This window comes from Takifugu flavidus, chromosome 4 (genome assembly GCF_003711565.1).
Source record: "Takifugu flavidus isolate HTHZ2018 chromosome 4, ASM371156v2, whole genome shotgun sequence".
NCBI classification, from domain to species: domain Eukaryota; kingdom Metazoa; phylum Chordata; class Actinopteri; order Tetraodontiformes; family Tetraodontidae; genus Takifugu; species Takifugu flavidus.
Genome location: NC_079523.1, coordinates 16,072,664 through 16,087,124, shown reverse-complemented (window position 1 = coordinate 16,087,124; position 14,461 = coordinate 16,072,664). Strand labels below are relative to the sequence as shown.

At 47.8% G+C, this 14,461-nt stretch overlaps 1 protein-coding gene across 12 annotated transcripts in view; it reads left to right on the top strand.

The window, feature by feature from the left end:
- The first annotated feature begins 161 nt into the window (after positions 1-161).
- The window catches only part of ptprt (protein tyrosine phosphatase receptor type T), a 131,513-nt gene continuing 117,213 nt past the window's right edge, over positions 162-14,461 (top strand). For 6 of the 12 annotated variants that reach the window (XM_057028865.1, XM_057028863.1, XM_057028862.1 and 3 more), the window contains exon 1: positions 163-550. In XM_057028865.1, coding sequence (XP_056884845.1) covers positions 463-550 — 88 coding nt within the window. In that variant the 5' untranslated portion in view covers positions 163-462. Of the gene's footprint in view, positions 551-14,461 lie in introns of all 12 variants that reach the window. The other 6 variants (XM_057028858.1, XM_057028856.1, XM_057028855.1 and 3 more) reach the window with 2 other exon arrangements.

Here is a 14,461-nt window from a genome sequence, read left to right as displayed (position 1 = left end):
ACCGATGCAGAACCATTTCTTTTTCTATTTGGCAGATTTTCTCCGTTATTCCAAGAAAAATCTGTATTTTGAAACCTCCCCACCGGAAGTTGCGGGCCCAATGGCACTGCTAATTTACTTCAGTAAAGGACGCACTGCATCACATTCTCTTCCAATCCACTTCAGAGACCGTCCACGTACACCCCTCCCTCTCACATACACACTGTACGAACGCGAGCGCGCGTACAGGCACGCTCTTTTCGGACCTTGGAGGAAAGGGGAGGAGATGAAAGAAGAGAGGAGGAGAGAGCTGGTGTTCATTTGTTTAAAACTTGAGTGTTCTTGTGTTTCTTGCCAATGCGAAGATTGTATCACTGCGGTTCCTGTTGCTGTGGCAAAGCTAAGTTTAAAACCAGTTCAGAACCAGTCGGGACTATGTGAAATAACCATCAAGACAACCAAAGAATTCAAAGAGGAGCGAACATGGAGAAAAGGAGCTATTCTGTCGCTCTGCCTGCAGCTGTCATCTACTTTATACTTTTGGGACGTATTGACGGGCAGTCGTACCCAGGTAAAGTCTTTGATCTTTCTTACTTTTGCTCATGTATTTCAAGTTAAAGTGTTAATATCTCCAGATAGGCTAAATGTGTTTAGAGATAAACTTTAAATATTTCTAGACCTCCTCTAACCTTTTCTCTCAGTTTAGTTCACGTTAAATTTTAGATACATTTTATTCTCTTGCTCAGCTGTGTGCGTGCGTAGGAATATGAAAACTTTTTTTTTATAATTACGAGGAGGCATTTTTCGTCACGTTTGAATAAAATCCCTTTACCGAATAAAGGTGATAGTATCGCAATAAGTTGCCGTTCGATGTAGCGCTCATATTTTGCACATTGGAAATTTGGACTTTTGGACATCTACTTGTAATTTAATTCGTGATGCTGCGGGTTAACAAGTGACTTGTGTGATGTTTCCACTCAGGATACAATTGGGTGTGAACCAGACACGATCGTACCAGGGCGTCTTGTCACCTTCTGCGCGGTAGTTGATTAATGCGCACAACATAGTAAATGTCGCAAAGGGAAAGGTTTCTCTTTATTATATATTCCTCCCCAGATATTTCTGCAATTGGTCATATTCCTCCGTTTGCTTTTCAGATGCGCACCTGAACTCACATAAATTCTCTAATAAATCAGACCACCGACGAGATTCTTCTACCAGAACCGAATAACGAATTAATTCCACACCGGACGCGGCAGCAACGCCTATGCTGCAAAGCGGTGCGATTTTCGTTTCGGAGCTTGTTATCAGATTTGTCGTTCAAGCCAAACGCGAAGCTACGATTGGCTACGATCGGCGCGCGCTGTGTTGCGATATCTTTGGACTATATTGTGCGCGAGCCGCAAGCGATCGAGTCGCCTGGCAGGAAGTAAAAAAAAAAGAAAAGAACAGAACGAATCCTGGAAATTTTCAAAATAAAAAATGATTAATTTTAATAATAAACAAATAATTTTCAAAAGGAAACACTTAGAATCGCGTTGTTGATCTAGGTCCTAGATCAACAACACGATTAATTATTTTGTGTGCGTTTATATAGTAGTCAGTATGCAAACAGAGCCACAAACCAATGAGAGACTGCACTGGGAAACTGGAAGATAAATGAAATAAATAATAAAAATGAAGATTAGAAAAACATTTATTTAAGCTTTTAGTGTTTCAGCTCAATATCTACAGACCACAAAAACAGTGGACAGCAGCTGAGGAGCGGATCTCCTGTCGACCCGCGCGGAGAAACTCGCGTCTGGTGTGAACGAGAGGACTCCGGCTCCTGCGCGATTTTCGTGGCGCCGTGCTTTGAGGCGCTTTCGCGTCCAGTGTGAACCTGGCGTTACGGGATCTTCTGACGGCCCGCGGGATTGTCTCTGTAAAGTGGTTATGAGTCCGCACATGTCGCACTTGATACGCGACCAAGAGCTCGCGATTTTGTACTATTTCCATTTCAATCAATCAAAAAGTTCCAAATAGAAGTCCCAACACAAGCGCGATAATTTGGATGTTTTGGACATTTGTAGCAACCCCCCCCGCCCCCCCTCCCCTCCCCAAAAAAACCCCCTCCAAAACCTTGAAGCGTTAGATAAAACCCATAGTGTAACTACCCCGTTGGCATGAATACGCCTGGAACACCGCATCACGGACATCCCATGGAATAATAAAGACAGGATCAGGTCAAACGGGGCTCTCAGCAGCCGGCAGCGGCAGCCCGTCGTGGTTGCGTCCGCAGCTCCTTCAACACCTTCTGCTTGGTATTCATGACCTGTTAAGGCAGCAAAAAGAGCTACTTTGAAGGGAATATTGGCTGCAAACACGGGGTCTTCTCTCCGTCGCTCTGCTCCTTCCCTCGGTGATAATGCTGCAGCAGAGCAGAGGATTTAAAAAGAGTTGTGAGCGATCGCAGAGGTCCGATAAACGAATGCGAGAGAATAGTTTAAAAGTCGGGTATTAAAAACAGACCCCACTAATCGGAAAAGACCATATTTAATCAGAGTGAAACAGAATTCATTTACTTTTCAAATACTTTTCAAATGCCAGAGTTGGAGGTTTTCTGTTGTTTTTTAATCCTTTACAGCAGTCTGCTGCAAGTCAGAGCAAGAGTCGCGTATGTGCGCGGCTGCAAATTTGCCCACTGACCGTTAGAGGGCGATAAAGACACGCCGCGTCTGTCCATCAGCTCCTCCTGACACCAGCACAACAAAGTAAACCAGAGCTACGTGGAAACTGTAAAATGAATGACTCCAATAACATTAACTCTAATCTGCTTGGTTAAAAACATACCCATGAAGGTTGTTTTAATATACATTTAGCTGTAAAAGCATCAGGAAGACGTTTTTTTCCCCCAGAAAAAGGAAAAGACTATTTTAAATATATTAAACGTTTCAGTCAGTGAACCAGATCAACAACATATATCTATTTGCAGAATCACCTACACAGTGTAAATAGGTAGAGGCCAGGAAAAAGAAATGAGTCCAGATTAAGCGAGAGAGAGGAAGAGAAAGAGAGAGAAGAGGGAGGAATATTTCAGGATCTATTCTGTTTGGTGTTCTGTCCATTCTGGGTGTGTGTTTGTTCTATTGGCCTGTATTGGGGTGTTCCATCAGTGTCTGATGTTTTATGCACACTCCTCATATAAGTCAAGGGACAAAGACATTCAGATCAATGTGTCATGATCTTTATGAATGAAGACCATGCGGAACTCATGCACATGCAAATGAATGTGTCTTCTTTTCTTGAAGGTCTGAATGACAGATGAAATATTAAACTCAGAGGAGACAGTTTGGCAGAAATTGGGGACACATGTTAGCTGTCATTAGCCTGTCTCCAGGCTTTGATCCAGATGTTAGGGCTAGTTTTATGGAAGCGCCTGTGAGTTCTCAAAGTTATTGCCTGAAAGCACAACAATTTTATTTACCCACAGGAGTTAAACAACAGGTCGGCAGTGGTAGAATCTGTTTTGAGACTGACAGGAGTGTCCGCCGAGGGGATTTTTGTTAGCCGAACCGAGAAGAAACTGAGGCTTTAAATGCACATCGGATTGAAAGACAAGATGCAAAACATCTATTTATGGCAACAGCAGCCTTATCTAGTGACTGTACATTAACCACAAATAAGATTAAAAATGCAGTAAAGTGCAAATGTTATGACATATAAACTGATAAATGCATCCCCAACCTTAAAAAAGTGGATCCTCCTGCATTCTAGAAGATTAACTTAATACAGCACAATGAAATCTTTTACCATCATCAATAGAATGACAGACAATACATACACACACATGCACGCACGCCTGCACGCACTCCCCCACCCCCCCACACACGTACACACACACATACACACACATACACACACACACATACATACATACATACATACATACATACATACATACATACATACATACATACATACATACATACATACATACATACATACATACATACATACATACATGCATGCATACATACATGCATAAGTAGTAGAACACTCCTCTTTCCAGAAAGTGCATTCAAGTTTCCCGTCCTCAAATTAAAAAGGGACAATTAGTACGTAAGGTCTAAATGTAGATTAGCCGGGTTTCAAAGTAATTATGAATATTTAATGGAAGATGTTTGGCAAGAAGACGGTCAGTCGGCCGCATCAGCAGCATAAGAGGAGCGGGTAAAATTGGGGGTGGGGGGAGGCAGAGGAAGAATAGAGGGAATGCGACAAATCATTGTGGGTGGAGGGATGAAGGTAATAAAGAGAGTTATGAAGTTTAGCTGAGAGAAGAGGTATAGAAGATATTAGATGATATATGAGAATCCTTCACTTTATTCTCAGAGTGGCTAAATTCTATTTACGTGTGCCTCTGTGGGAAGGCTCACTCGCAAGATGTATACAGTGAGAGACATTTTGGTTGGTCTGGGGGAGAAGTACCTTGTTTCAAAATGAAAGTGTGCCAATCAAAGCAGAAGATGCTGATATCAGCCTGCTTACACTCAGCCAGTCATTACCATTTCAATTAAGAGTCAGGCCACCCACTGATAAAAGATAAGAAACAAGAAGAATATGTGAGAAAAGTAGTGGAAAATGTGTGTTGTTGTTTGGTCCATCTGAGGGTAAAAGGAAGACAACTGAGTGGAAAACAGGATAGGATGATGACGATGAAGAGGAGGCAACAGAAAAGGTGAGAGACAGAAGAGAATGTTTGGCAAAGAGGATAAAGGCCAGAAGTGACACATGAGAAGCGTAACTGGGAGAAGGTGTGAAGGGATTGTGTTGATGGTGGTGGGGGGGCAAGCTGAAACGTAGGATATTATGGGGCTGCGAGGGGGGTGGGGGGTGGCGAGATAAGGCATCCTAAGTCTGTTTCCCTCATACATATTAATTTCTTCATGAAAATATGCAGCTGATTTTACACAGTTTCATCCGCACAGAGGAGCAAGTTTAAGAACCAGCAAATGGCTTTTAAGTTGACAACTGGGGATGGTCATTGACACCTCATCAAACTGATTTTGGTATTAGTTAACACGGCCATCAATTTTTAAAGGAGCAAAGGACTCAAATGGTCAAATTCTTGAGCCGCAGTTCGCTGCCATCCCAGAAGAAAGAAAGAGCAGGCATGTAACAAAATTCAGGAGAGGGTTGGAACATGCTGAAGCTTTTCAGGAGAGGACATAAGTAATGCTTCAACGAGGACACCAAAGAGCCCAGAACAGCACCTAAAGAGCCGCAGGCCTTGTGTCACTTGGCCCATGACCCAAGAGTAGCAGCCTCTCCACATCTGTAGTCTAGGAAGAAAAACATGGTGTGTTTTCTGCGGTGTATCGTGCTTGACGACATGACGTGCACAAGCTCACAGGGAGTGGGTGAAGCAAGACAAGAGTGGTAGAAATGGCAGCTGGTACTGTGCTTGCGTACCTTTGCCGTCATCCCTCTTGCTGTCCCTTGGGACTCAGCACAAACTCCTGCCAAAGTTGGACCCAAAAAAGGGTGCAACACCCTAGAGAAGGAATATTTTCGGCATCCCGTCCGATGCAACTGGTCCTCCTGTCTCTGCTAATCAGAACTGTAAAGATGTTAACTACATTGCACTCCACCTGCATGGTCGCCATAGTTCCCATGGTCTGGACACAATCAGGGCCCCGTGGCATATTGTGTTCTTTACGCCTGAGCAGAGCTCAGCTCTATGATTTCTCTTGGTCCTTTGACACAAAGATGCTGCGTCCCAACCAGCTGCGATGAGAATATAGATATAATATATTCAAGTTGATCAGGTCTGGGATTCGCCATCTACGTGCACTGATAGAAGTTTATCTCTGGCATAAATATCAGCTCCTGCTTTCTGCATGTGATGATAGCTCCACTCACTTAGCATTCAAAATGAGTTCGGTAATAGGACCCTTAAATGGTAACAGTTGCCATTTCAAGGAAGAAAAAGAGAAACAGCAAAAATAAATTAAAAAAATGAATTCCTTTAATTTTACCGTTTGTGCAAGGAGACAGCTCTTATCATATCCCTCTTGAGGCTCCATTAACCTTCAGACACAGACACATAAACACACACCCATACACACACACACACAACACATTTTGTCCTCACTAAAGAGATGTAAGTGCTGGTTAATTGGTTGGCTTTGTTGATGCCACTGTCATGCATGGCTCTCTGAGGACAGAGACAGCCGTGGGCCAGCTGTGTGTCTTTTTGTGTTATGTAGATGCATCCTTGGTTGTATTGCAGTGTCTATGTTAATCAGGAGGTTTGATCAAATGAGCCGACTCCTCTCTGATCAGGCCCCACATCCCAAAAGTGCAGACCCCACCTCTCACTCTGAACATGTGCATCTGTGCATGAGAGTTCCTGCAGGCATAACTGCAAAACTGCTCCTTCCTCTTTGTTCAAGGAAGGAGCCACTTTATAATATTACCTGAAATAGTTCTTTAATGAACCTGTAATAAATTAAGATTAAGAATTTAAATGATCTTGGTGGTTAACTGTGCAGACAGGTGCACCACTCAAAACACCTCGCATGAGTGAATATTTACAGCATTACATTGACAGCAGTCTGAAATACATCAAAAGGAACTGCTGAGGCAGGTTCCATTGGATTTGGTTTTTCGCCCGAAAAGACCATTTTAAAACGACTCGTTCCATTTTAGCCAAATTTCATTAAGAAGATCTCATCCAGTCTATTGTCACTTGTGGAAGACAGATTTATAATTCTTCACCTTGCTGCTCATTTGTGTTTGTGACTGTGGAACAGAGGTTGAGCTCCTTTAATTTGAGAGTGATAAACCAGAGCTAAGGTATTGATCAGCCTCTGACTCTCCCCGTCTCCATTTTGCCATTTTTCAACATAGGTACGTTCAGTTTAAGGGCCTCGTCATTGCTCTGCGTCCTGAGTTTAAAAAAGAGTTTAAAAAATCTGAGAGAGAAACATCCAGTTTTATAACCATTTTTTTGCATATATATTAACGCATCTTATGAGAGAAACCGAAATGTAAAAGAATGAAATGGAGAAGCCCCTCTTCTCTGTGTGTACCATATACTTTTACCGCTTTACCCCTTTCAGGATCACGGGGGGTACAGAACCTTTCAGAATTTGCATTTGTAGGTTTGGTACCTTGCTCAAGGGTACCTCGGCAGTGCTCTGAAGGTGTTCTAACACCTTCCCCTACTACCAGAACACCTTCCATGTTTTGTTTGGCTCAAACTGAGAACCCTCCACTTCTCAGCGCAGCCTCCAACAGACTGAGCTACCACCAATGTGTGTGTAAAGGTTTAACACCAGTAGATTACTCACAAAATACTGAGAGCGTTAAACAAGGCTGTGAGGTGTAACAGGCTGTTTAATTACCCACTGATTTAAAACCTGATGTCTGATTATAGAAGGTCACTGTCTGCATCTCAGTTCTGTGTTTGATGCTGCAGTACCTGCAGGATATACCTCTAGATGATGCGAGAGAAACAGACACTCTTAGCTCCATGTATGTTAGTGTGTGTGTGTGTGTGTGTAAGAGAGAGAGAGAGAGAGAGAGAGAGAGAAGCATTAGTAATAATGTAGCTGGCTTTGTGACAGAGTGGGGGAGTGGTTGGATGTAATTGTCAAGAGTTCATTTTAGCTGTGTGTGTGTGCGTGTGTGTCTGTGTCTCTCTGTGTGTCTGTGTGTGTGTGTGTGTGTGTGTGTGTTTGTTGGCCCCTAGAAATGTGACAAGCTGAGGTGAGAAGAGGTCCCACTAGTGTTTGTGTGGTCTGGAAACCTCTCTGCTCATGTGTTTCAGCCTGTGATTTCCTGTGTGTGACTGTGTGCTTTTGTGTGTGACTGTGCTTTTGCGTGTGCATCTGTGTGTGTGTGTTCGCCTGTGGCTGTTGGACCGTGCTGTGCTGATGCACCGTTCCACTAGACTGACCAGGTCCAGTCTAGTTGTCAATCATTTTGCTGCCCCTTCACAAAAACAGAGAAACTCTCTGCAGCTTCAGTGGGAATCACATAGTGAAACACACGCGAACACTCTTAAAATGACTGTTTTAACAATTTTTATAGCTACAGGTATGTTCTGCACAGAATCCAACCAGACATCAAGTGGCTGAGAGGTACATGTTTGGAAGAAGTACACACCTGTACCAGAGATAGAGAGAGAGGCGGGGGGGGGGGGGGGGGGGGGGGGGGGGGGGGGGAGAGAGACAGAGGAAGCAAGAGAGAGGGAGGGAGATAGACAGAGAAAGAGAGAAGGAGCAACACGGGGGGTGGGGAGGGAGCCTCTGGGCATCCCCGTCCTTGTTCAGTTGGGGTGATACCTGGTTCCTAAACTGGTTCCAACAGTCTGACCTCAGGTAGTACAAACAACAATAACACAAAAACAAGAGCTGACATCCAAATGAAGGAATGTAGGTGGGTGCCCAACAGAATGAAAAGAAAAGAAAACAACAGAAAAGTGAGGCACATGGATCCTTCTGGTGCAACCGTGAAGTGGCCTCTCAGCAGGAGGGCAGCGGTGGAGACGACAGCTCGGTGTAACTCTGGTGTCACAAGGACAATTTTCTCAACCATAAAACATGTGCACATTGACGCAGAGCACACGCGTTTTTTTTCTCTCATTTTTTCCCGATTCTGCTCAGAATCATGTAAAAGCAGCGTGTTCAGTGTAAGCTTCCCAAAAACCTACAAATTGATTGTTGTTGTGTTCTGACTACAATATTCTCTGGTCTTAACCTCAGTCTGGACATGCAGAGCTGCTGAAATCATTTAAATGGAGATGCAGAAGGAGGCATCATCACAGTTCAAAAGTTGCCTCACACTTGCTTCATTTCAGCATCGCTCTTGCAAATGAGGAAAGGTCAGTCTGCCTCCAGAATACTTTTTTGGATGCATGCTTAAAAATGAAGAGCAGTGAATAAATAACCACTGTCAGTGTGGGTATGAGCGCGGGCTGATCACTCCACAGTGTCCACCACCTGGAGATTAGCCGAGAACAGCTGATGGCTCTAAGACCACCATCCTTCGTGGTCGGAGAGAAGCCCCAAATCCCGAAGGAGCTGAGGAGGAAACAATGAGGGACTAAGGCTGGAGTTAAACAGAGGATGAAGAGGTGATGTTTTAAACCCTGCGTCCCCGCGGTCATAACGGGGAATGTCAGGTCCCTGGCAAATAAGATGGACGAGCTGGAGGCGCTCACACGGACACAGCGGGAGTACAGAGAGGCCAGTATCATGTGTTTCACGGAGACACGGCTCCATGGACTGATGCCAGACTCTAATGTGACGATCGCTGGCTTCAGCACTGTGCGAGCGGACCGAGACACCACCGCGGCCGGTAAGAAGAAAGAATGGGGACTTGCCGTGTTCATTAGCAACAGGTGGTGCAACCCGGAGCATATTCACGTCAAGGATCGTGTGTGCAGTCCCGACGTGGAACTTACTGCTATCGGACTCCGTCCATACTATTTGCCACGAGAGTTTACAAATGTCATCGCCATCACTGTTTATATTCCTCCGACCGGTAAAGCGAACACGGCCTGTGATGTTATTCACTCTGTCACGGCTGACCTGCAGACTAAACATCCCGGAGCCTCCCCACCACGAAGGTATGCTGTTACCCAAACAACAAACCATGGGTGACAAGTGACCTGAAGGCCCTTTTGAACAAGAAGAAGGGGGCCTTCACTGCTGGGGACCCGGCTGAGCTCAGGAGAGTACAAAGGGAACTGAAACGCAGTCTGAAGGAGAGCAAGGACGCCTATAGGAAGAAGCTGGAGGAGAGACTGGAGAGGAACCAGACCAGGGATGTTTGGAGTGGGATGAGGACAATCACTGGCTTCCAGAAGAAAGGAATACGCTCAGCCGATGGGAACGTGGACCAAGCTAATGAGTTGAACCAGTTTTTTAACAGGTTTGATTCTAGCTCCCCCTCCCCCAGCTGTCCCAATATTCCTCTGGATCACAATGGGTCCCCTTCACACCTCCCAGAGCCCTGAACACCTCTGCCAACTTCTTCCCCCTCCCCCCTGCTGACACCCTACATAGATTCCAACAGGTCACCCATCCCCCCGACAGGACTATCCTTCACATCTAGCCAGGTGAGGAGAGAGCTGGAGAGGCTCAACCAGAGAAAGGCTGCCGGACTGGACGGCATCAGCCCACAAGTGCTGAAGAACTGCTCCAGGCAGCTGTGTGGAATACTGCAGCACCTGTTCAACCAGAGCCTTCATCTTCAGAGGATCCCAGTGCTTTGGAAGACATCCTGCCTTGTCCCGGTGCCGAAGAAGACCCATCCTGTGGCACTGAGTGACTACAGGCCAATAGCACTGACCTCCCACATTATGAAGGTCATGGAGCGGCTGGTGCTGACACACCTCAGCACTCTGATGAGCCCCTTTCAAGACCCTCTGCAGTTTGCCTATCAACCCAAGGTGGGGGTTGATGACGCAGTGATATACTTGCTACAGAGGGCTTACTCCTCCTTGGACAGACTAAGCACCACAGTGCGGGTCATGTTCTTTGACTTCTCTTTTGCCTTCATCACCATCCAGGCAAGACTGCTGAGGGCTAAGTTGGAGAACATGCAGATGGATGCTCCCCTTGTTTCTTGGATCGAGGACTACCTGACAGGTCGACCACAGTTTGTGAGACTGCGGAGCTGTGTGTCTGACCCCCTGATGAGCAACACAGGAGCTCCCCAAGGAACTGTGCTCTCCCCCTTTCTGTCACCACCTACACAGCTGACTTCCAGTACCACTCTGAGACATGTCACCTCCGGAGGTACTCGGATGACACAGTCATAGTCGGATGTGTGGAGAGTGGACAAGAGGATGAATACAGGGACCTTGTGGAGAGTTTTGTTCGGTGGAGGAGGGAGAACCTTCTGCAGCTTAACGTGACCAAGACGAAGGAGATGGTGGTGGATTTCAGTAAAAGCAAGTCCCCTCCCTCCCCAGTCTGCATTAGTGGGAAAGATGTGGAAATAGTCCCATCTTACAGGTTCCTGGGTGTTCAGCTGGACAATAAACTGGAGTGGTCCACAAAGACCGATGCTGTTTACAAGAATGCCATGAGCAGACTCTATTTCCTCAGGAGACTCAGGTCCTTCAGTGTTTGCAGCAGGATGCTCCACATGTTCTATCAGTCTGTCATGGCTAGCACCATCTTCTTTGCTGTAGTGTGCTGGGGAGCAGGCATTAAAGCAAAGGATGCCAACAGACTCATTAAAAAGGCATCATTAATCTTAATCTTAACTGCCAACTAAAGCTATGTCTTTAAGGGTGCCTCATGAATGGAGACTGTGGTCCTCCCCTCAGCCCACCTTGGCCACCCCTGGTTAAAAAAAATAACGAGCCTACCAGCTATTGATCATTAGCATTTAACCTAAAAGCAACATCGTCAGCATTTCTTCCTGTGTTATCCATGACAAAGGTGTGCCACTACCGTGTTTAGGATTCAGTGGTTCTCCACCATTGCTGAGATGGTGCTGTAGTTCCCAAAACAATCTTAATTTGTGAATGACTTGTTTTCAGTTCCATGATAGATGAAAAAGATAGGGCTCACCTGGTTGTCAGGCTTTGCTGCATCTCGCTGCACAGAAAGCAGACCCAGAGTGTTTCGATTTGAAAATAGGATTAGACCAGGATGGGCTCCTGAGCCTGCTGTCAGCTGGTCCCAGTAAACAAGCAGAGTTGTACACTGGGCTCAGACTGTGGTAGAGTTCAAACAAGAGTCAAGGCCAGACACAGTAACCCGACATACAAGATGCAAGACCTGTTTTGTTTTTCATCTTTGCTGCACAATCAGGTGAAGCCATGTCTGTGTGCTAATGGCTAGTGCACCCGTCTTTGTTGTCATTTTGATGTCTGACCCAATCATTTTTGGGTTTAGGTAGAGGAACACTTATTGTGTTCTGTCCCTTCCCCCCCACATGGGTTTGGAGTCCATGCTGACGGGTTTCCAATGTGATCAAGTGATGTAAATCTGAACGGGACAGCTTTAGTTTCCTCGAAGTTGGCCGAAACAGAAAAGCTGCCAGACAAAGCGTAGCCCAGGACCCCCTAATGATGCTGAACAACATTGGTGCCAAGTTTCCCTTGCCCGGATGCGGGTCACCGGGGCCCCCTCCTGGAGCCAGGCCTGGGGGTGGGGCACGTTGGCGAGCGCCTGGTGGCCGGACCTCTGCCCATGGAGTCCGGCCGGGCGCAGCCCGAAGAGGCAACATGGAACCCCCTTCCCGTGGGCTCACCACCTGCAGGAGGGGCCAAGGGGGTCGGGTGCATTGTGTTTTGGGTAGCAGCCGGAGGCAGGGACCTTGGCGGTCTGATTCCCGGCTGCACAAACTGGCTCTAGGGACATGGAATGTCACCTCTCTGGTGGGAAAGGAGCCTGAGTTGGTGCGCGAGGTTGAGAAGTTCCGACTAGATATAGTTGGCCTCACCTCGACGCACGGCAAGGGCTCTGGAACCAGTCTTCTTGAGAGGGGTTGGACTCTCTACCACTCTGGAGTTGCCGATGGCGAGAGGCGACGGGCAGGGGTGGCAATTCTGGTTGCTCCCCAGCTCAGTGCCTGTGTATTGGAGTTTACCCCGGTGGATGAGAGGGTAGCCTCCCTTCGCCTTCGGGTGGGGGGACGGATCCTGACTGTTGTTTGTGCCTATGGTCCAAACAGCAGTTCAGCGTATCCACCCTTTTTGGAGTCCTTAGAGGGAGTGCTGGAGAGTGCCCCTTCTGGGGGCTCCCTCGTCCTCCTGGGTGACTTCAATGCTCACGTTGGCAATGACAGTGTGACCTGGAGAGGTGTGATTGGGAAGAACGGCCCCCCTGATCTGAACCCGAGTGGTGTTTTGTTATTGGACTTCTGTGCTCGTCTCAGATTGTCCATAACGAACACCTTGTTCAGACATAAAGGCGTCCACATGTGCACTTGGCACCAGGACGCCTTAGGCCGCAGATCGATGATCGACTTTGTGGTTGTGTCATCGGATTTGCGGCCGCATGTACTGGACACTCGGGTGAAGAGAGGGGCGGAGCTGTCAACTGATCACCACCTGGTGGTGAGTTGGCTCCGATGGTGGGGAAGGATGCCGGACAGACCTGGCAGGCCCAAACGTGTTGTGAGGGTCTGCTGGGAACGCCTGGCAGAGTCCCCTGTCAGAAGAAGCTTCAACTCACGCCTCCGGGAGAGCTTTGACCATGTCCCGGGGGAGGCGGGGGACATTGAGTCCGAGTGGACCGTGTTCCGTGCCTCCATTGTTGAGGCAGCTGACCGGTGCTGTGGCCGCAAGGTGGTTGGTGCCTGTCGTGGCGGCAATGCCCGAACCCGCTGGTGGACACCAGCGGTGAGGGATGCCGTCAAGCTGAAGAAGGAGTCGTATCGGGCCTTACTGGCCTGTGGGACTCCTGAGGCAGCAGATGGGTACCGGCGTGCCAAGCGGAGTGCAGCTACGGCGGTTGCCGAGGCAAAAACTCGGGCATGGGAAGAGTTCGGTGAGGCCATGGAGAACGACTTTCGGACGGCCTCGAAAAGGTTCTGGACCACCATCCGGCGTCTGAGGAGGGGAAAGCAGTGCACTGTCAACACTGTGTATAGTGGTGATGGTGTGCTGCTGACCTCAACTCGGGATGTTGTGGATCGGTGGAAGGAATACTTCGAGGACCTCCTCAATCCCACCAACACGCCTTCCAGTGAGGAAGTAGGGCCTGGGGACCTGGAGATGGGCTCTTGTATCTCCGGGGCTGAAGTTGCCGAGGTAGTTAAAAAACTCCTCGGTGGCAAGGCCCCGGGGGTGGATGAGATCCGCCCAGAGTCCCTTAAGGCTCTGGATGTTGTAGGGCTGTCGTGGTTGACTCGACTCTGCAACATCGCGTGGACATCGGGGGCAGTGCCGCTGGATTGGCAGACCGGGGTGGTAGTCCCTCTTTTTAAGAAGGGGGACCGGAGGGTGTGTTCCAACTATAGGGGGATCACACTCCTCAGCCTCCCTGGTAAGGTCTATTCAGGGGTACTGGAGAGGAGGGTCCGCCGGATAGTCGAACCTCGGATTCAGGAGGAGCAATGTGGTTTTCGTCCTGGGCGTGGAACAGTGGACCAGCTCTACACCCTCAGCAGGGTCTTCGAGGGTGCATGGGAGTTTGCCCAACCAGTCCACATGTGTTTTGTGGACTTGGAGAAGGCATTCGACCGTGTCCCTCGGGGGGTCCTGTGGGGGGTCCTCCGAGAGTATGGGGTGTCGGGCCCGCTGATACGGGCTGTCCGCTCCCTGTACGATCGGTGCCAGAGTTTGGTCCGAATTGCTGGCAGTAAGTCGAACTCGTTTCCGGTGAGGGTTGGCCTCCGCCAGGGCTGCCCTTTGTCACCGATTCTGTTCATAATTTTTATGGACAGAATTTCTAGGTGCAGTCATGGTGTTGAGGGGATCTGGTTTGGTGACCTCAGGATCGCGTCTCTGCTTTTTGCGGACGATGTG